Raw genomic sequence first — 21,831 nt, 5'->3', positions numbered from 1 at the left:
AGTGACAAAGGCATGCAGCACAGGGAGGGTGAAGAGAGAGAGAGAGAGTGTGTGTGTGTTTGTGCTACGTGAGTTGGAGTGTGTGTGCAGAGGGGTTTGCAGAGGCATGGAGGATCATGTTGCGTTCACCCTGCATGACCCAGCCCGACGACCGCTGCATTCACAACTGCAGCAGTTTATATGAGGATTGAAGGTGGGAGGGCAGTGTTTGAGAAAGAAACATGTGGCTTTGAGTTCAACACATTTCTGTCGAATCACGAAAGATGTCATCGACTAACACTGGCAGCCATTTTGAATAAAGAATCAGGTCCCAGAAGAGGAAACGTCGGGCTGCATGAGTGGAACAGAGAGAGAGAGTCATAGTGAGTCTATAGCGAGAGCTGGGGCTGCGTCAGGGAAATTTTAGAACTTGCAGAAGAAGTGATTAGTGTGGGTCATCACATGCAGGGAGGAGAGAGAAATGGAGATGCAGACAGAAAAAGAGAAGGAGAAGAAAGTCGCCGCCTCTCTCACATCATGTTTGTGGCTGTTATTATGACATCAGCGGCCTTGAGGAGCAGCTAGAGACGGTGTCCACGGCAACAGAGCAGCCAGACACTCCTGCTCTAACAACACAGCGATTCCTGGAATCTTCCCCATTGCTGGCAAATACAGGAACTCAGCAGAGAAAATACTACATATACAACCGACCCCAAAGCCGCCACTAATCCAGGAGTAGAGCATCCAATCACCATCGCTCTCCGTCCTGCTGTGTCCTGGCCCTTTTTTTCTGTCTGTGCTACTAACATAAACAACACGAAAAAGCTGATTCTCACTGCAGATGAATGATTAAGATATCATCTTGAACATTTCTTATCGCTGAACGGCTCTTTTGTCTCCATCGAGGGATTCAAAACTGGAACCGAGAATTGAGTTATCTCATTATACAAACACAATTTAAAGATAATTATGCAGATAAAAAACATGGATGTGCTACAGAGACTTATAGAGGGTTTCAAATGCTATTTTTTCACAGCACAGTGAGAAAAATACCCGATGAGAATGTGACTGAGAGTGAATAAACTGATTTGTCATTGCTTCGTGCTTATGCCAGAAATTAGGAAAACGACGAAGCGAGCAGCTTCAGAGCGATTCATCCACGTTGTTAGTTGATTCCCCAGTGTCAGTGCAGGGTGATGAGCAGAGAGCAGTTACATATTTGTCTTCATCATCCAAACTGTGTTTCTTGAATCATCCAAACTGTGTTTCAGGAATGTTCTTTTTTTTTCCACGTCAGCAGTGGTGGTAAGTAACTAAGTATATTTATTCAAGTACTATACTTAAACACAATTTTGAGGTACTTTTACATGAGTATTTCTTTTTTATGAAACTTAATACATTTAAAGTTTAAAGGGAAATACAGTGCTCTTTACTCCTCTACATTTGTTTGATAAAAATAGTTACTTTTTACAGAAAATACAATATACTTATATGACATGATGCAGCCTGTGCTTCATCCTACTGATAATGTACCCAGAATTTTACAAAGTATCTAAAACTGGCTACATGTTGAAGAACCAAACTGCTCTTACATGTATTTGTTATTGATGTACAGAGAAAAATATAAGAAAGGAGCCATATAGCATAATGGGTACTTTTACTTTTGACACTTAAGGTGCATTATGCAAATAATAGTGGTGTATTTTCAGTTAATTAACATTTTGAATTCAGGACTTTTACTTGCTATTGAGTATTCTTAGACTATGGTGATTCTACTTTACTTTAGTAAAAGCTCTGGGTACTTCTTATTTCAGAACTGCGAAGTTGGTGTCAAACTCGTGATGTCAGTAAGTACAAAGTCTGGAGCTGCTCCACAGACAGCGAGTGTGAGCCCAGTTTTGTGGACCCACAAAATTTGAAAAAAGTGAAGAAATTTGCTTTCTTTTTAATTTTTTTAAATACCAAAATGTTCCAAGTTGTGAAACATAAAATGAAGCAATATAATATTCCCCTGGGTGCTCTCACTGACATCCAGAAAATCTTTCCCAATTCATTGTCTGTGGAGAAGCTCATGAGTTCATATCAGGGGCAAGAGAAAAAAAAATCAATGGCATTGTGATATTTTGCGTGGCAATATTGTATCAATACAGAGAAGCCAAGTATCAATATTTTATTTTCGTACCCTACAAAACTAATAAAAATCTTATTTGATAAAGAAAAGTGTTAATAAAGTTGTTACCTAATCTGCAGTTGACAGAAGGTCATGAATCGCAATATATGTTGTCTCAAAATAAGGCTAAACATTTTTTATCACAATAATATTGTATCATGACCTAAGTATCGTGAGAATAGTATTGGATGACTCCCACCTCTACTTGATACCCTATGACATCACAAATTTGAGTTAGAATTGGGAGAGAATAGTTGATATTTACTTACATATTTGGACTGTTTTAGATCATCAGAATAACATGGATGATATTTGAAAATGGGTGAAGTTTCCCTATAAGCACACTATGCTGATATGATCATGCTGTTTTCTTAAGGGCCAAAATTCCAAAATGACAAAACAGAAAGATATTATATTTGATGATAACATTTCTCAGAAACTGTTTGTTTATAATTAAAATGACAACCAAAAAAACAGTACACTACAAATTACTGAACACATAATATTACATATAATAATAATCAATTGTTTCAGATCTCATTTTGTAAAACATTTTGCTTGCTTGTCATCATTACTTTATATAACAAAATTTTTGGATGATCAATTTAAAAAATGGAACTTTATACAATAACTTGATTTACTTCTTTTACAGATATTAAATAAATATCATTATTGATAAAAGTATTACACCTGAATTATTACCAAGGGCTTTAAACATGTAATGAGATATGTTGTTATGTTGCAAACCCTCTTTGCTCTACCACAAAGTGCGCCTTGCTTTTCTCAACATGCTCCAGCTGTGCAACTTAACCTCCCCTGCCCTCTTTAAGTTTGGTCCAGGCTGTGTTTTGTATTAACAGTGGGGTCTGTGCTCCTCCTGGTGAGATCAGACTTGCCAAACTCCAGGCCAAACGAGGAACAATAATCCCACTGGCTACCGTGCAGTCTGATTGAGGATAAGTTGTAATAACATGTCCCACCCTGATCGCTCTCTCTTCTAACCCTCTGCCTCTCACCCGTAGACACACACCCTGCTTTTGTGACTGTGCGAGATTTAAACAAACAATGAACCAATGTGTAAAGAATGCTGGGTGTGGCTGCATCCCATCCTTTTGCGGAGAAGAGATGAGGCATGCGGCAAGATGTATTAATGCGCATGTGTGTGTGAAAGAGAGGGAGAGTGAGTCAGTGGAAAGGTGAAGAAAAACTGGCTTCCAGTTAAGGGTTGGAGTAAAAAACATCCAATACACCAGAGGTTCCCAACCCTTTTGACTTAAAATCCCTCAGTACTGTTGGTTTATAATGCGCTGAATGGTTTAAGGCCAAAATAAATTTCTGATCTGCTGCTATGTTATGACCCGTCCAGACCTCTAAGGTCGTCTGGGACAGGTCTGTTTGTTGCCTTCAGAGTTAAAACCAAACATGGAGAGCGAATCTCGGATTGTTTTACTTGAATAATTTATAAAAGAGGTTAGGTTACTTAGCAATTCATAACACTCACAATTAACCAAAAATTAAAACAATTTTACAAAGCAGAAATCCAGAATTTTGCTATCTGATCCTATTAAATGTCTCATAACCCACAAGACCTATCTTATGGCTGTCAATCTAAATTTTCTATGTGCCTTTTTTCTAAATTTTCTGGGATGAAAAACTTGGGATTTCACTTTTGTTACACTACACAAGAGAAAAAAAATGCTTATCACAACAGTCTTTTCTTTGTCTCATCAAAAATAAACAATCTTCTCCACACCTAGGACAAATTAATAGCAAAGAATATATCAGCAGGAGTTCCTCTGCTGTGTTCATAGGCTTCTCAGAAGTGAGACAAGTCTGACAACAAGTAAAATTCCCAAAGGTGAGACTTTAATTTGATCCCTGAGACAAAATTCTAAAATTGTGCAGGCTCATTTATAAGCCAATAAAGTTTTCTTTTGGGGTGGACAGATATGCATGAATATGTAAATGCTTAAGTGTACATATGTATATGTGTATCTTACTGTTATCTCATGAGCAGATTATTTCAGACAAATAAAGATCTTATTTTAAGATCTTGAATTAGGATTGGGCTGAGACAAGCTCAATTTAAGAAGTATAAGAAAATGCTCAAAATCTCACTGATGTTAAATTGAGCTCAGTTATGTCTAGGAAACACAGGCTGGACAAAGACTCTTATTTTGAATTTTCCTTTCCAATGGGTAGTTAACAGCTAGTACATGTCTCTTTTATATTACTAATTTAAAACATTGCCACTGTATATGTATCCTGCATATCATAATGGTTGCCATATCTCTTAAAAATGCTGTAAAATATTTGTCATAATTTATCTGAGCCTTCTCTCCTCTTTTGTTTGTTGCCTTAGTGTTGTGGTGTGATGTTCTGGGGTGAGACTCAGTTGTGCTGGGCTGCGGTGTAAAGCTACACTGTTCTCTGCCCTGCGTTCCAGTGACTTCTGTCCAAACATACGCAAGAGATGAAAGCCCTTTCTCCTCGCACACACTGTGAATGAAGCTTTGTTTTGCTGGAGAGCAGCAGAGACCCAAAGGGCCAAGCCCGGTGGTTGGTGTCTTTGTCTACTGTGGGCTCAAATATAGCATTAAATACAAAACATATAATCTCTGTCAATATTCTGACATCATCCTTACATTGCACCGGAATTTCCGCATAGTCAGTGAAGTAGCATACTGGAAACAGCAGAGCAAGAAAACTCAGATGTGCCGGTGTGGTCTTATTGTTTGTATATTTGCAAGTATCGAGCCACCAAGAGCAAGGAGCAATTCACAATCAATAATGCCCTTTTACAGTAAAGTACAATTGATTTTCTTTTTGTTTTTAGCCACTTAATTCTGCATTAAATTAGCAGTAAAGTTTTTCAAGAAGGCGAAAAAGACATCTACGCAGTCTTATGCGATGCAGAGTTGTTTCTCGCTGTGGCTTGCATTTCTATATTGGACCATGAACGCACCTTCATACCCCTGTGATTATGTCTATATATCCCTCTGCTGGGACTCAGTGTACACTGTGATCCATGCTGCTCAGCTTAGTGGTCAGGGAGTTTATGCGACCAGTGGAGCTTATTGAAATATGGAGGAGGGTGAGGGGGGTGTGTGTGTGTTAATCTATGATAATAGTTACAGTATGCCCCGGTGACGCATTACCACCCTCACCAAACAACAACGGTAGAGAAAAGGATTATAGGCTACGACACACAGACCACACAGAGAGAGATAAGGTCGGCCAGATAAATACATGTTTGCATGGATGGAAAATGTGAGTGGATTTTCAAAGTTTTAGGAAATAATTTAAAGACATGTTGTGCAAACTGGAGTTGATTTTAAAGCCTAGACACGTACTGTATATGCTGCATTAGACACAGTGGCAGCCACACAAAGCTCAGTATTTATATAGACACAAACAGACACACACAGATACAAACACATACACACACACACACACACACACACACACACACACAGAGCAATGAGTTATTCACACTTGAGAGGGTGTTGGTTCTCAGAAATGCCTCAGGTCAGATGTCACGTACACAGGAGCCCCGGATCCAAACTTAGACCTCTGTTTTTCTCCTGACATGCCCCCTGCTCTTTTTTCATGCCATCTCTCTCTACATCTCGTTGCACAACACGCTTTCATGTGACTTTATTTACGCTGCTTTTCCTCTGCAGTCTCTGTTCAATACAGCGGGGCTTCTTCTCCCGTAAGGGCTAACAAGGTTAGTTCCGTACTTTTCATTATCAGTAATAACACAGCAATCTCGCAGGTATTGATTTGAGCAGCAGCACTTTATGAAAGCCATCCAGTACTCGCTGTGTGAGTACGTGAGGAGGCCTGGGAACATTCATTAAATCATCTTTCGAGCTCTGCTTCCCAGTGGGAGAGAGAAAGAAGAGTCATTGCGCAGAAATCACAAGGTCCGGGCGGTGGCGAGGCGTCACTAACGACACTAAAGTTTCTGATATGACTGCAGTGAGCTCTTTTCTGAGTGTCTGTAGGCCTCAGCGGCTGAGGATCAAAGACTGACACGTGTCTTAATCAGCCATTTCAAACTTGAGGGATGAGTTATCTGGTGACTTGCGATACTAATGGTTAAACAGTGCTTATAGTGTCTTAGCAGAGCATCTACATCAGTCACAAATGTACTTTTATGATTCCCCACTCTGTAAAATCTGACAAGTAAATATACTATTAATCTTAATTAATGTTTACTTTAAGGTTGTATTCACACCTAATAGCCCGGGGACTCGATTCGATTGGGAGCGTGAAATTGCAACATTGTTGCGATTCAAGTTGGTTTGGTTTGCATTCACACTGCATTTTGTCAAACAAACCAAGAGAAGTAGACATGGGGTTCTGCTGACTGACGGGTGACTGTTGAGTGCACAGTTTTTGCGTTTGTCATCATGCATCATCAGGACCTGCATGGGGAAATCAAATTATGTGACTGAGAGAAGTTCATGCAGCACTTAAATGCTTATAGAGAGTTTATATTTATGTTCTTTGGTGTTGCAAAGAGCTCATAAAGAAACAATTGTAAGCATTATTATGCAGCTATTTTTAGACTGCACATCGATCACGTTATCAGGACCACTGTGGGTGCGTGATCATAATTGCTTTGTTGTTATGCTCACACATTAAAGACGACAAATCACAAAATTTAATGAACTCTGTATATATGTTCCACTACAGAAGAACTATAAAATGCATTTTTTATCAGTTGCTGTAGGCTCTACAGAGACACATGTCGGCATTACCTGCTGTGAGATCATTAATCAGGTCATTATATGGCCTCTGGGTGAATTCTGCAGTGACACTGATGACAGAGAGACCAGTTACACATTCCTGTCCTATTGTTGAACACAGGTATGTTTTAATAAGTTTAAATTTTGATTAACTTTGCCCTGAAGAGGCATCTGACTGTTTTAATAACTGATAATAATGTAAAAGTGCGCCCGCGCTGCTGCGCGTGCCTGTAGCAGCGGCGCTGGCCTTTGTCAGGATCAGCTATGAGATGCTGGAAATATTTCATGATCAGCAGATGGATTATTGATTCAGCTGTAGAAATCCTGCTAAAATCACATTTCTCCTATTATAAAGTCCTGCGGTTGGTTCGTTTTCATTCACACCACAAACGAACCGCACCAGGGTTCACTTGGAAGTGGACCAGAGTTCAACTGAGCTTTCATACCACCCCAAACGAACCGGACTATCCGAGGAAACTAACTCTGGTCAATTTACCAGAGACCAAAGACCAAACAGCTCAGGTGGGAATGTGACCTATAGTGCTAAGTTTACTTGAAATGTAGCTGAATGTCCTTAATTTTGTGAAGTTGTTGCAACTTAAAAATCACAAGTGGAGTTAGCTTGTTCTTTCTGAGTGTTAGCAACTTGAGTAAACCAAGTTAGTCTGACTTAACTTGATCATTACAATGAGAATTTTGCCAATGATGAAGTTAATCTGTGAGTTCTGTTTTCTAAAAATATTAAATAAAATAGTTATCTTTATATCTAATTGATAGACTCGCTTAAAACCAGCTAAATTCAGATAGATAGAAAAGTAAACTTGGTTTACTTAAGTTGCTAAAACTTGAAGAGATTGATTTAATTCAAGTTTTAAGTTGCAAAGACTTCTAGAGTCACTACAAAGTCAAGTAAATATAATGGGGTTTTAAGTGAACCTACCAATTAGATATAAAGTAAACATAAATTAAGTATAATAGTTATATTTACTTACATCTTTCAAGGGAATCGGTTTCCTAGATTTTTTTAAGTATATAATGAACTTGCCAGATTTTATAGTGCACCATAGAGATGTATATATATTAATGGTGTATTTACTGAAATCATTATAGATACATGCTTTAAAGTGAAGATTATACTACCATAAAAGTCCTGAATAGCTAAATCAATCAGGCAGACTTTGTCACAGAAGGATAAGAAAAAGAAGGGAAAATTTTCATATAAATCTGAAGAAACAAAGGCACAATAAAGAAAAATCCTTTGACCAAGATGAGAAACTTGTGCCGTATGCAATCCCCATCTTTCTCTTTAAGCAGACTACAGCCTTGTTTCCACCTCTTCGGAGCTGCAGCTTTGTGATGCATCTAAAAAACTTCAAAAGCTGAGAGAAAGTTTAGAGGCATGTCACTGCTCCTTTTCTCTTTTATAAGCCGTTCTTTGATCCCGGCCTTCTGTTCTCCCTCTATAACCCTCACCACTACCTCCATCATCTGCACAGGGCTCATTTCCTTCTCCGTGATGTGACTCCTGGATTAAAAAAACACGTAAAAAAAAGTCTCTTCCATCAATGGCAGAGTAATAACCACCGGGCAGATGATTAATTCGGTTTGCAGCACTAACAGATTTAATCTGTCGTGTATTGTGCTAATCTGATTTCACAGACTGTAATCCTATCCACAGCTCTAATCCCACTGTCAACTGGCCTAATCCTGTTTCTGCGTGCGATTATCTCCGTCGAACTTGGCACTTGCACAAGCAGGATGCTTTCACTCTCTTTCTGACTCTTGCATATTGCCTTTTAAGAGAAGATTTTGCCTCACATTAAGTCGTCAAATTGATTCTCTCTTGAAAAGTAAGAAAAAAACTGACAGAGTGGGAATGATTCAATTCGTTTCTGAAGCTTGCTTCTTGTTCATAAAGTCTGTACCGGTGCTGATTTGCTAAGACAGGAATGATTCTTCTTTGTTCATTTCTATTCTATAACTGAGTGGCTGCAGGTCCTTAAAAAGTATTAAAATGACTTCAAATCAAACCCTGAAGATGTCTGGTGTTGGCGCTACAGGAGACATGATGGGGGAACAGACTTTGCCACAAAGTATAGTATATGTATATACTTTGTATAATGTTAGAGAAGCCACATTGCACATTACACACTGTGATATTTTGTCTTTATACATTGTGTATTGTTTTTATTTCTTTATCATATGAGCTGTAGATGTGTATGTTCTATGTTTAGATCTGTTCTCATCTGTCATCGTCTGTCGTGTTTGATTATGAATGTAGTTGCTGTATAAAGTAATTTCTGTAAGGATCAATGAAGTATCTGTCTAACACCTGTATGTGCACAGTGCCCCCTCTAATCATTTAGATCACAAAATGAGTCCGCATCATTACAATTGCTAGCCACCGTGCTCATTATTTTACTTTTTCTGTGCATACCACTCATCCAGGCAAGTAACTGGTAACTGGTATTGAAATGGTTTTAAAATTTTCAAATTTAGCTTCCTGTAGACACCTAATTGCTACTGCAAGTAAAATAACATACATGTACTTTATTTGTTTTCAATAAAAAAATCTGAGTCTGATAAAAAATAGTCTGCATTCCATATAACTGAAGTGAGAATAGCTACAGCAGTCAAAGCAATCTGACCAACATATCAGCCCAAAGTCCAGTCCAGAAGTCCAGACTTTTTAACAAGCAGTGGGTAAATGCAAGAGATGCTGATGCAAATGTTACTGTTTCTCATTATATATGGTAAGAGCAATATGATATGAATCTGGTGACAGTGTGAGTAACAGACAATGTGAGGATGCAGTGAGGTATGAGCAAGAGACTCCACCAGTCTATGCGTGTCACACAAAGCTAATAGGGCTAACACTAATTAGACCTCAGGTGGTGCCACTGTTTCAGGTCAAAAAACTAGGACACATAATGGTTCATGACTAGCCAAATAAATTTTGTGAGTGTGTTAATAATATGTTTACTGCACACTTGTTTCGTTCTCCTAGCTCAATTTCACATTAGAAAAACTTTACAAAATTGGTATGGTTTGCAATTTTATGGTTAGGGTGGCAATCAGAACAAAATGGGAAGAAATTGAACTCATTGCCTTGGGTTTGACAAGCCCAGACACTGTGATTCTGAGAAGGAATGCACTTTAAAAAAAAAAAAAAAAAAAAAGCAAGAGACACATAGAGAGCAATTGAGCAAGCAAAAAACAGATGGACAGCTATCAACTACGCTTTTCCTCATTGCCTCATATTCTTGTGCCTTTCACCACCAGCAGGCATCTGTACTGCTTCTCTTTCACGTTTGGCATCAACATGAAGATAAAGGGGTAGGGTAAAGTTGACTGATGGACCTAACAGCTGGCGAGAGGGAGGAGCAGTGTGAAAAGGTGTTGAGAGAGCTGAGTCTAAGTGAGTGGCTGTGCCCTCAAGCTCGTTTTCTCCACTCTCACCTGTCTAATGGGAGGATAATGGCTGCGCTGACTGACTGACTATGTGACTGTAAAAGGTAATGAAAAAGTTGACAAAAGTAAGAAACAGAAAGACAGAGATCGGGATGGATAAAGGTAATTGGTAAAAGAGGTAATCTATACTAGTTATGATTAACATAGGAAATATCTGCAACTAAATCTATCCACTTTCAGAAATTATCTTTTTATACAGTATTTTTTGTTCATAAGAAAATAATTCATGCACATAATCTGGGGAAAGCATGTGTTTATCAGTGCTGTTAGCCACAAACAAACAATCAAGATAATGGCCTTTTTTTAAAAAACATGTATCTACTTTATTAAACAATGTAAGTGTGTTTGGCTGTGCTGTAAACTGAAACACTGATTTCTCTTCTGTTGCATTTTGTAGAAAAGAGTGCTGCAGCATTACAATGCACTTAAATACTAAAGTCTTATTCCACATTGTCCGACAGCATCATATATTCTGTGGTGGCTTGTTCCTACTTTTTAATGAAGCTTTATGATGTTTACACTAAGTAAAATTTTCAAACTACAAGTTTTTTATGGCAACATTATTTCACCAAATGAAAAATACATAGTATAAATGTAAATGGCTGCATTATTATTAAATACAAAATGTTATTAAACTCAGACTGCTGTAGCTCATATTAAAATTTTTTGTATCTCTGTGGGATTTTATTACAAAGTTGAGTAGGTCTGAACAATATTTGGCTGCACTGGAGTCAAAGTGCTGAAGAGAGAAATGTTTTTTTAATGCTTATGTCTGCAGGATAGAGCTAGCCAACCATATCGTCTAGCTTGAAATTAGTATGTCACAAGCATTTAAGATTTCATAGCTACTCCTATGTAAAAATTGGTTTAAAATTAAGCATGATTAGAGCTCATTCCTTTCTACAGTATAAGTGGATATAAAAAAAACAACTTTACCTTGATTGTGTATTATTTTGAATGAACATAAATGTATGCTCTAAAGTAGTTACCTGTCCAGTAGTTAATTATTGCTTGGAATTTTATTTTATACATTTTAGCCAATAAACTCCTGGACATGAATACACTGATATAAACAAGGGACATTATCAATACGTGTTGGTAATGGATGTGACTGCATGCACATGCAAGTTGTATGAGTTTTAGATTATGTAACACTGCAATCTCGGCTTTGATGTGTCAATATTTGTTAATTGGTGAAGCAAACAAACCCTCAGACTATGTGAGGCTTTATGGTATGTCTGTATGTTAGAGAGAGGGAGAGAAAGAGAGAGAGAGAGAGAAAGAGAGGGGCACGAGAGAATTCATCATTGTATCAGTGGTGTTATAAAGAGGCCCACTGTGATGAAGGGACAGGGACGGCTGACACTGAGAAGAAAAGACAGGCTGTTGTTGCTGATCTTCCGTCACATAAGCTCACAGAGAAGACGTGCAGCCAAACTGATCTGACAAGGATGCACACACCATGGAATGAGCAGACCAAAGAATGTCTCAGTGTATGTGTCTGTGAGTGACTGTGTGTAGGCCTGGATTAGACTGGTCCAAACACAAATCTCTCTAGCATGAAAGTGAGACAGACGTAAGAATAAACCCCTCAACACCAGGACACAGAGACGTAAAAGATCGTACTTACTGAAATACAAGCCCCCTGCAATGTGACTCAGCTCTTATCTAGTGAAACCTGCTCATTTTAATCAGCGGAGACTGAGCACAGCCAAACAGACGACACTGTGATATGAATAGCTCTCTTCTAGTAAAAGCTGAATGTTATGGATGACTGAATCCCAGCCTTGTTAATTTAAAGAAGGAGAATTCTTCATTGTGGATGTACCCACAGATATCCCATTAAAAATCCAATTAGGATAGAGATCCCGTGCACTGACTGCAGAGGAGAGAAGCCCATATGCATCCAGGAAAGTGTCTGTCTGAACTACAGCTTCACTGCAGCACCCTGACTTGAGATGAGTATGGTGCTATTGAAAACAAGCCTTGCTGATCACAGGTGTGACGAAACCTTCATTCTGAAAACACATTTGTCTTGGTCAGATTCTGTCTTGATTCTGACACTACAACACTGTGCACAGGTGTCCTATTTCCTTTTCTTCTCTCTCTGTTTTCTTTGGGCTTGTAACTTTTGGCAAGAAGCCAATGAAGCAAGCAATGTGAGGATCACACGTCTATGAGTGGCTTTTGAAATCACACACCCATCTGCGGCTTTTCTGTAGATAAACAGTGCAACTGGGTTATGTCTGAATGTGGCACAAAAGTATTTATTAAAGAACCCAAGAATCTGTTTATATCAAATACAGGAAATGGTTTAACATGTTAGATAATTACCTCTCAGGTTAATTCACACTTGTGTTTGCAATGATTTACACAGGGCTCCTATAGCTTAGGACAAATTAGATTTAAGCCTTTTTAAATGCTACTTGGAATGAAATCTAAGACTTCTATTACAATAACTCAAACTTAAGAAAAGAAACATGAATTGATTGCTGATGTTAATTTCTTCAGGTTGGGGACAAGTTTGCCAAAATGCTTACTGTAATATAAACCATAACTTTTTTTGTCTCATCCTGGACAAGAAGATTTTTATTTTGATTTTTAATGGCATTTGTTAGCGAGTTTTCAATTTTGTGTTTCTCACTATGCACAATTCCCCACCTTGATTTCCAGCGCGCCATGTCTGAATAACTTTTCGGATAAAATACATCAAGTATTGTTTTTTTCATTACCCTAATCAGCTTGACGTTAATGAAAGAAGCACTAGGTAAATTCTTTAAAAAAATGAAGATATTACCAATTATTTTGAGATTTTACAATTCAACGTGAAAAAAATGACATGCATATTATAACAACATAGGCATTTCAAAAATACACTTTAAAGCAAAATTAAAATATATACTATACTATATAAATATATAATATACCAAGATCAGTTGTGGAATGTAACTTTTTTTCATTAACTCAAGAACAATTTTGAGGTATTGTACTTTACTTGAGTTTTTTCATCTTATGGAACTTTTACTTCACTACATTTTGGAGGCAAATATTGTACTTTTTCCTGCACTACATTTATTTTAATAACTTTTGAAAAATTTCATTATTCATACAAATTAAATAAATAATAAATTCTGATATATTATTATTGCTTAAACTACACAGTAGTATATAAAGTATTTAAAAATAACATCACAATTACCAGTTGCAACATATAAGGGACTGCATGATGAGTACTTTTACTTTTTTTTATTTTTATGCTAATACTTTTGCACTTTTACTTAAGTAAGGCTCTGTACATAAGACTTTTACTTAGAGCGGTATATTGGCACTATGGTATTGCTACTTTTGCTTAAGTAAAATATCAGAATACTTGTACTCCACCACTGACTGAGATAAATGAGAAACTTTAACTACTGTGCTGCTCTAGTTTTTATGAGTTCATCACTGGCCACAGAAATGGCAATAGTAGCCTGCACATGGTCATGTGCACTGTGTGACAGCATTGTCAAATACACATTAGCCTCCTGAACTCATAACCATATGCTTTCTCACACACACACACACACACACACACACACAAACACACACACACACACACACACGCACACACATACACACACACACAGAACATGACGAGCTGATTTTACCACCCAGAGACTGGCTGAATAGCGTGTTTGAAATCCTAAAAAACACTGTCGACTAGCAACGCGGCTAATATTTACCCCACATGTCTGTCTGGCCAGCCACCTCTCAGCGCATGTGTGTGTGTGTGTTTAACCTGACTGTTCCATCTAACCACTGAACATAAACATGCTGTCAAAATATGGTCAGCAAAATGAGAGGAAAGACAGATAGAGACACAGACAGTGAGAGAGACAGAGCGATAGAGACAGAGAGAGATAAATAAGAGGTATTTACCCGCCCTCTGCTCTACAGGAATGTAATCTTGGCTCAGAATGGCGTGGTAACACAAAGAAACCCGCTGCAACAGCACTACTAATACAGATGCAACACTCACATGTGCACGCATGAACACTTGGTCTCTTTTTCTCAGACATGATGACAGTGGGTGTGTCAGGCTGGCAGGTACACAAAGTACAAGGTCTATGCCATGTATGTGCATTCAAACTATTCTCCATGGTTGATGGTTACCGCTCCTTTTTCATGACATTGGCAGCAGTGTTGGGGGTAAACAAGGACCTGCTGCTGCTCCTGGGTTCACACAAGGCAGCTCGAAGAAATAACTCCAGCCCCTACACTCACACCACATGGGTTTATGTGAGTGTGTGTGTGTGGGTGTATGGGACTAACAGGGTGTAATGTGAACCACCATGCCCAGGGATGGGTGTGGCCTGAAGTAAATGAGGCAAAAACCAGACTGAGCGGGAAATCAAGTAGCTACCAAGATGGGAGGAGAATGAAAACAAGCAACGGCAGACTAGAATAGGCTTGCAAATGAAAATGGGATGGTACAGCACTTGAAATAAAGCTGGCAGTTTACCTTTGTGTGGGTGGGGTGGAGCTGCAGTGTTACAGTTCATTTACTGTAGAGTACTCTATAATATTTCAGACTCATTCTAGTATAAACTAATGAGGGAGGCATTAGCTCGCTTGCTTCTGCAACCTGAGCTGACTATTATACGCCAATCTGATTAGGAATGCTTTATTGAAGCAAGCAGGGAACTCAAGTTATTACAACTACTGAGGGTTAAAAGTAGGTTACTTCCTCAACACATCATGTTCGTTTTAAACGGTTCTTCCTGTAGTTTTGTCAGATGCAGCCCAGCTCAAAGGAGCATATGCTGCACCACACTTTTCCACCTGTCTCATCGGTTATTCTGTTTGCGTTTATATTCGAGCAGATCCAAATATTTAGCCGTAAATATGAATCGTTTAAACAGATTTAGAATTAGCGTATCTTCCTTAACCTGTCTGCTTAGAAGTTAATCATTAATAGACAAAGTTACAAAGCTGACTTTAAATCAGGGAGTTCTGGCAGCCGCTATCCTTCTCCAAATATTTACCCCGCTTTGACATAGCTGAGCTGTCTGTGCTGCACCGACCAGATACACAGGCGATGGAAAGCACTGCGCTCTGAGGTTAAAGCCTAAGTTTAAGGCCAGTGAATACCCACACATGCATGTATATAATAAGTGCACAGAATAATGCATGCACATGCACATGCACATGCACATGCACACGCACACACACAAATTAGTTTAAATTCCTTGGCCGAGATTAAACTTGGTTCTGATTGATTGTCTTGCTCGGGGGTACATGATCCACATCTGATTACTGCCATGAACATCTTCCCATGAAAAATGGTGATTTAACTCTTTTTGCTATTTTTGTTACAAACATATTCCCAGCTCTAAGTCCCTCAGCATGGACTGTACAAGAGTGGCTTAGTGCAGGACACATGTATTTTTTGTGTGTGAGGCTATCTGTGTGTGTGTGTGTGTGTGTGTGTGTGCGCCATGTAAAAAGGAGGCCAGAGAAAAAGAAAAAGAGAGAGAGTGGCTGTTGGGGAAATGACTGGGTTTGGGTGTGACCTGCTCAGCTATGCACTGGTGATCATGTGAGACCTGTTCTAATTATACACTTCTCAAGAAGAAGGCCGATCCTCTCTCATGGGCAGAAAGTGTGTGAGTGTGTGTGTGTGTGTGTGTGTGTGTGTGTGTGTGTGTGTGTGTGTGTGTGTGTGTGTGTGTGTGTAGGGGGCGCAATACTAGTAATGGGGAGCGATGTGACTTCATGTAACACAACTAAATTGAAAATTTGTCCTATTTCAACCACTGAACCTGTGTGAAAGTAGAGTAGGACATGTGATTTTTTTCAACGTGTGGGTTTGCGGGTCTATGTAAGAGGAAAAACTCAACAATGTGGTAAATGTTCGTTTTTTAGGTCTTATCTTCTGGTGAATACATGCAACTAACAGCCTTCGCTTCTGATTTCCTCTATCCTCTTTTGCTCTCTCTTTCTGCTGCTGTTTCCACTGTGGGTTTCAGAGACCTGCTCTGTTTTTCATTACCAGTGGAAAAAATGGGGCGTACAGTTAAAAAAAGTATCACCCATCTCCATTAATACACAAGTCCTAGTGGAAAATGAGTCCAAACTACTAAAATAGGCCCCTTGGTTCCCTCAAAAAAACGACACATCTCTGCCAGCTACTTCTTTCCAGTAGTTGACCTTTACCTCAGCATGAATGGCAATTTAAACATACGTATCAAGAGCCTTCCGCCTGTTCATAAAAGCTCTACTGTGTTGTCAGTGAATGTCGACATGCGGCCACTCTATTGAACTGAGGGGTCCCTGACATCCAGATATTCAGATGTACATTTATGTTTCATTGTCTTACAGCTTGGGAATTGTAATTTTGGCCATCACTCCATTGGTTATTATAACATCTGAATTATTTTTTGACATTGAGGAACACTTCAACAAAGTCCGATGAGGAAATAAATGAACATTCAGGTGATTACAAATTGTAAACAAGCCAACAGATTAGATAGATTATATACTTCTTCATGAGGAGGTAAAGTCAAAAATGTATGTTACTTATTGCGCAGGAGAAGTTTTTGTAGGCCAATTGGTAACCTCTGGGGCACAAAAATAAATCCCTATGGACATCTACATTAACATGTCAAAGTTCACAGCCTGGAGGAAAAAACAGTTTTTGTCTCTGTTGCTAATTACACCACTTGTGACAACTTTGAGGGGGGTGATTTTGTATACAGCTTACCCATTTACATTTTATTAAGGCTTCAATGTACTCATGTTTAAGTGTGGGGCCGCTTTGAGTAACAGGCTGTCTGGGAGGCGTCACCATTGTCTATGCCTCAGATCTATCTTCACTCTTCCACAGCTCCACCCTCTTGCAAAATATGGTTATTTCTGGCTCCAAAAAAACAAGATGGTGATGGCCAAAATGACAAACTTGGCTTGAAAATGGGAGTTCACAAACGAGTGGGTGATGTCACAGTGGCTACGTCCATTATTTTTTACAGCCTATGTTGTGCACAAATCTATGATAAGAATGATAAAACAACGTTGAACTGGGAAGTGGGTCTACAAACCATGATGGATGATCACAACAGATGGTCTGGTTAATAATTTCTCTGTTTTTGTTTTTTCTTCCCAGTAAGTTTGACTCATTTTTTTAAAATGTGTATGATCATCTGCTTGTGTCTCTTGGAAGATCTCAGGAGATTAGGGAGAATAATGGTAGCATTCTCCATCAATAAGAATGATGGCCAAAACTATAGAGATAGGACTCAAGAGTTAATATCAAGAATGACTTAATTTTGGCTTATAATTGGAAAATCACACACGGACACACTAAAAGGCGTTAGCACATTGTGAGGAAACTTGGGGAGAGTTCAGCCTGGGCTTGACAATGTTCCTCTGTCCACATCTGCCTATAAACACTGTTCTCTGAGTCGACTCACACACGCTGTCCTCATCATAACCCTGCCCTGTTCACACACTGCCAATGGCCACGAGTCACCAATGTCTGCAGGGGCAGAACACAAACAGCAATAATAAAAAAAATCACACAGCCAAACCTGTGTGGGTGTGTGTCAACGCTGGAAACTTTTGGGTTGAGGTCCACCCATCTCTAGAGATTTTGTGCTCCGATAAAAAGACAGATTGTGAAAGAGAGAGAGAATGAGAGAGTAAAAAATAGGTGTTTGCTTTTCTGCTTTCCTGCTGCTGCCTAAAAATGGAAAATTACTGCATACGATGCCCTAAATATGCCCCCAACTTTGCTCTAAAACACACACGCACAGACGCAGACACAGACACAGACACAGACACACACACACACACACGCACAAACTCCCTCTAACTGCCCCTAGGCCTCTGCACAGGAAGTGGTTTGACTGGGTGAGATCTACATGATGACGCTATCGCCTCGTTTCTCTTTAGCTGTTGAAACGTGTTGTGCTCAGGGCATCCATATGTGTTTGTACATGTGACAGCCTATTCATCTGTGTTTTCCTGTTCAAACGCTGGCACACAGCAGCATTTTTCACTTCCAGAGGGACTGTGCTTATTTAGTAAATTCATGCAACAGTGTTTATGTACAGTGCAATCAGATGGAAATGCTACTGACTACATGACTGCTGAAGTGAGTGCAGTAAACACCACCAGCCAAAACACTTCAGCCTGTCCTAGAAAATTCCACAGAGCAGTGTTACAAATGCCTGACTTCTGCTTCCCGAATCTAAAAAGCTGCAACTCCCCCCTCCTCCTCCTCCTCTCTGTACCCTGGATCACATGTTCCAGTCACCTGACCAGAAATAGGTGGGACTGAGGAGAGCACATGCCGTGGCCAGATGGTGCACTCTGGCGTGATGTAGGCTGTAGACAACAGCTATTTCCAGTTTGTAACTCCATATATCCACTCAAACTGCCTGTCAGACTGAACGTGCTCTTATCTCTAGCCATCTGTTTGTCTGAGATCTGACCTCCATACTTCCTGTTCACCAATTCTCTTTTCTTACCTTGAGTGAGTCAAAGCAAGCGATGACACGTCCGTTGTCCACCTGACAGCTCTTGGCCGGGTGCGCAAACTTGCACTCTTGGTCCGAGCGCGAGCACGTGCCCCTCTGGAACTCCCTGCAAACCTCGAGCGTCAGCCACTTTGTGTCGCGGATGTGTGCCATGTTTGCCATGGCAACACGCTGGCAAAAGTTATTCCGAGCTGAAATCTGTTCAAGCTTGAATAAAGTACCTCTTGTGTGTTAATCCACAACTTTAAGGTCTTTTTCTTAAAATTCTGTTCTTGTTAAAGTCTGTGATATCTTTATGTGACTCTGAAATAAAACATTAAAAAAAAATCCTATTGATTGAGAGGGCTCCTTTTCCAAAGTGAAATGTTGCAGGACGAAGGTTATTAGATAATTTTCCTGATCGGTCAACCACAGAGGAAGTGTTTATATCCAGGAGACGATAGCCTAACACTGAAGTTGCTGCTCTTGGCCTGACTTTGCTTGCCGAACATACAGCATTCACAAGCCAATGAGGCAAACAGGCGACCAGGTCAAACCGAGAGCCCTCTGGTTAGATGCGGTGAAGCAGGCAACAAAGGTGATAGTCTGGGTGTAGCCTGCTACAGGAAGGTTAAGGACACTGTGGACCGAGTGGAGGCTTAGAGGGTTGAAGGCGAAGGTTAAAGGCAAGGTGGGTGAGATGCTGCGTGAGTCTGGTGGTGTGTTGCGCTGCTGTGCTCAGTGGTGGAGGGCTGTTGGCAGCGGAGCTGTCTGGGGAGGAGAGCTGAGGCTGGAGCCCGGCTGTGTGGAGTGGATGGTGATGGTGGTGGATGGACGAGCAGGTTGGAGCGTAGGCTGCAAGGTGGCTGCTGTCCTTGTACTCGTGTTACCGTGGCAGCAAGCGAGCGAGGCAGGAAGCGGGGAGGGTGGAGCTTCAGCTGTAGAAGCAGGTCGAAGCTGCAGCAGACATCAGGGAAGGCACTTCCTCTAGGGGGCAGAGAGAGACAGAGAGGAGGGGAAAGAAAGATTAAAATGATGATCCAAATTCAAAGAAAACTTTCAGATGTATTTCTCTTTCATTCATTAGAGGTTCTAACCTGCACCATTTTTTAATCTGCTGCTAAACTATGCAGCTGTGGGAATGAAGAATATGTAAAAATGTCAGAAATGCAGGGGTGTCAGCTAAAACAAATAAAACGTTCACCCGCCCTGCGCTCTAAACACACATGGCACGCATACACGCTCACGCCACGCGCACACACACACACACACACACACACACACACACAGAAATGCACAAAGCAGCCATTCACAACTTTCCACCTCTTCTGGTCAACAGAGGAAAATCAGATCAAATCCTGTATTGCTTACAGTCGGGTACAGCAGGGCCGGCCATTGCAAGTGTGTTTAGAGGTGAAAGAAAGGAAGAGAGTGAAAGGAGAGGGGAAGTCGAGGCAGGGCAGGAGGGAGAAGAGGTTAGTCATTTCCCTTCTTGCGAAGCGGTGCGAGAGCGGGGACCAATGAGAGTTTGCAGAGTTGCAGCAACATTCTGGGCTGAGCGCCAGGTGAGAGCAGGGGGAGGAGCAAAGAGGAGGGTGACCTGAGTGCTGCTAGAGGAAGAGAAAGAGAGGGACAGGCTGAACTAATAACTCAGCTCACTATTTCCATGACTACCTCATTTATCATAAAACAAATAATACATTTATTTCAAACAGCCAACCTTTCATTAAAGATCCCAGATAGTATTATTCTCTTTGAAGCATTTTAAAATAAAAAGTACCATCATGATCACGTCAATGCTGCGATGATCTCACACAGACATGCCTGCTGTGATAATGTCATGTGTATTTCACTTGAAATGATGCAAAAGAGAGTGTTTTCTTTAAAAATATTTATCATTTTGGCAGCAGTTTCTATTTTGAATCCATTGTACATGGTTTGCTCTGGGAATTTGAACGATTGGGCTCCCGTGGGCCCAGCCACCTCTTATCGCGCAGGCAGGGTAACTCACCACACCCTGTGTAGAGAAATCGCTTTTCCCAGAACAGCATGTGCACCTTCAGCAATGCTACAAAGCGCTTCTAACTTTACAGCACTGCAACACTGCAACACGCTATATCAGAGTCCTGCAGCAGTAGAGCCCAGGTCATGATGACCCAGCAACATGGCTATATGTTACAGAGTAAGGGGAGGAAACAGCTTGCTTTCACCTTGAATGACCCCTACGCTAGCAAAAGTAGCATTGCTGCTACAAATGACCTTTGGAGTGTGAGCATAATCTTAACACAAACACTACAACAGCCACAATACACACACACAGGCACACACATAGCAAATGATTTTCAATATCCCACACAAATACTAAAATAAATGAACTTTTTGATTAAATTCAAACAGAAAAGATGTATCACCTCACTGCTAAATATTTTCAAATGATAGATAACACTATATTAAATTCTGCAGTTTTTTTTTTTAATAAGACACACTTTACAATATTTTCATGCCAATAGATATTTTTATAACGTGAATTAGATTAAATATTTTCTACTGGAATTTAATTCTGTAATTCTATCTTCATTGCTGTGAAAATGACACGTCAGCCAAAAATGCGTAACCCTGTATGCCCGAGAGGACCTGTGTTTTTAATATCATATAACGCTGACTCTATTTATTGCTACAGTCTGATAGGGCTGATTGCGGCACACTTTTACTACCTAAATATATTTTGTTGTAAGTTCAAGTGAGATCAAATCTGAACTCCTCAGACTGAACTCTAGCCACCTAGACATGGAATAAAGAGGCAGAATAGAGATATCTATTATAAAATATTTTTAAATTGAAGGTGCCGGGGACTGTCTTCAATCAAATGACAGAATGTGATGACTTGATGCATGAAAACGCCCCCTGCGTTCCGTCTGGCTGCCTAATCTGTTTCTATGGTTTCTATTCGAGTCAGATA

The 21,831-nt window shown here is 39.9% G+C and overlaps 1 protein-coding gene across 25 annotated transcripts in view; it reads right to left on the bottom strand.

Moving 5' to 3' along the window:
- The window catches only part of LOC121950908 (muscleblind-like protein 1), a 51,100-nt gene that overhangs the window by 16,323 nt on the left and 12,946 nt on the right, over positions 1–21,831 (bottom strand). For 22 of the 25 annotated variants that reach the window (XM_042497011.1, XM_042497007.1, XM_042497005.1 and 19 more), the window contains one exon: positions 18,885–19,859. The exons of 2 other annotated variants lie outside the window; for them this stretch is intronic. In XM_042497011.1, coding sequence (XP_042352945.1) covers positions 18,885–19,055 — 171 coding nt within the window. In that variant the 5' untranslated portion in view covers positions 19,056–19,859. Of the gene's footprint in view, positions 1–18,884; positions 19,860–20,243; positions 20,315–21,831 lie in introns of those variants that run through there. One more of the 25 variants, XM_042497008.1, reaches the window with a different exon arrangement.

Source organism: Plectropomus leopardus, chromosome 12 (genome assembly GCF_008729295.1).
Source record: "Plectropomus leopardus isolate mb chromosome 12, YSFRI_Pleo_2.0, whole genome shotgun sequence".
Classification (NCBI taxonomy): Eukaryota; Metazoa; Chordata; class Actinopteri; order Perciformes; family Serranidae; genus Plectropomus; species Plectropomus leopardus.
Note: the sequence above shows the minus strand (reverse complement) of the source record. Positions and strands in the feature narration are given on the sequence as shown.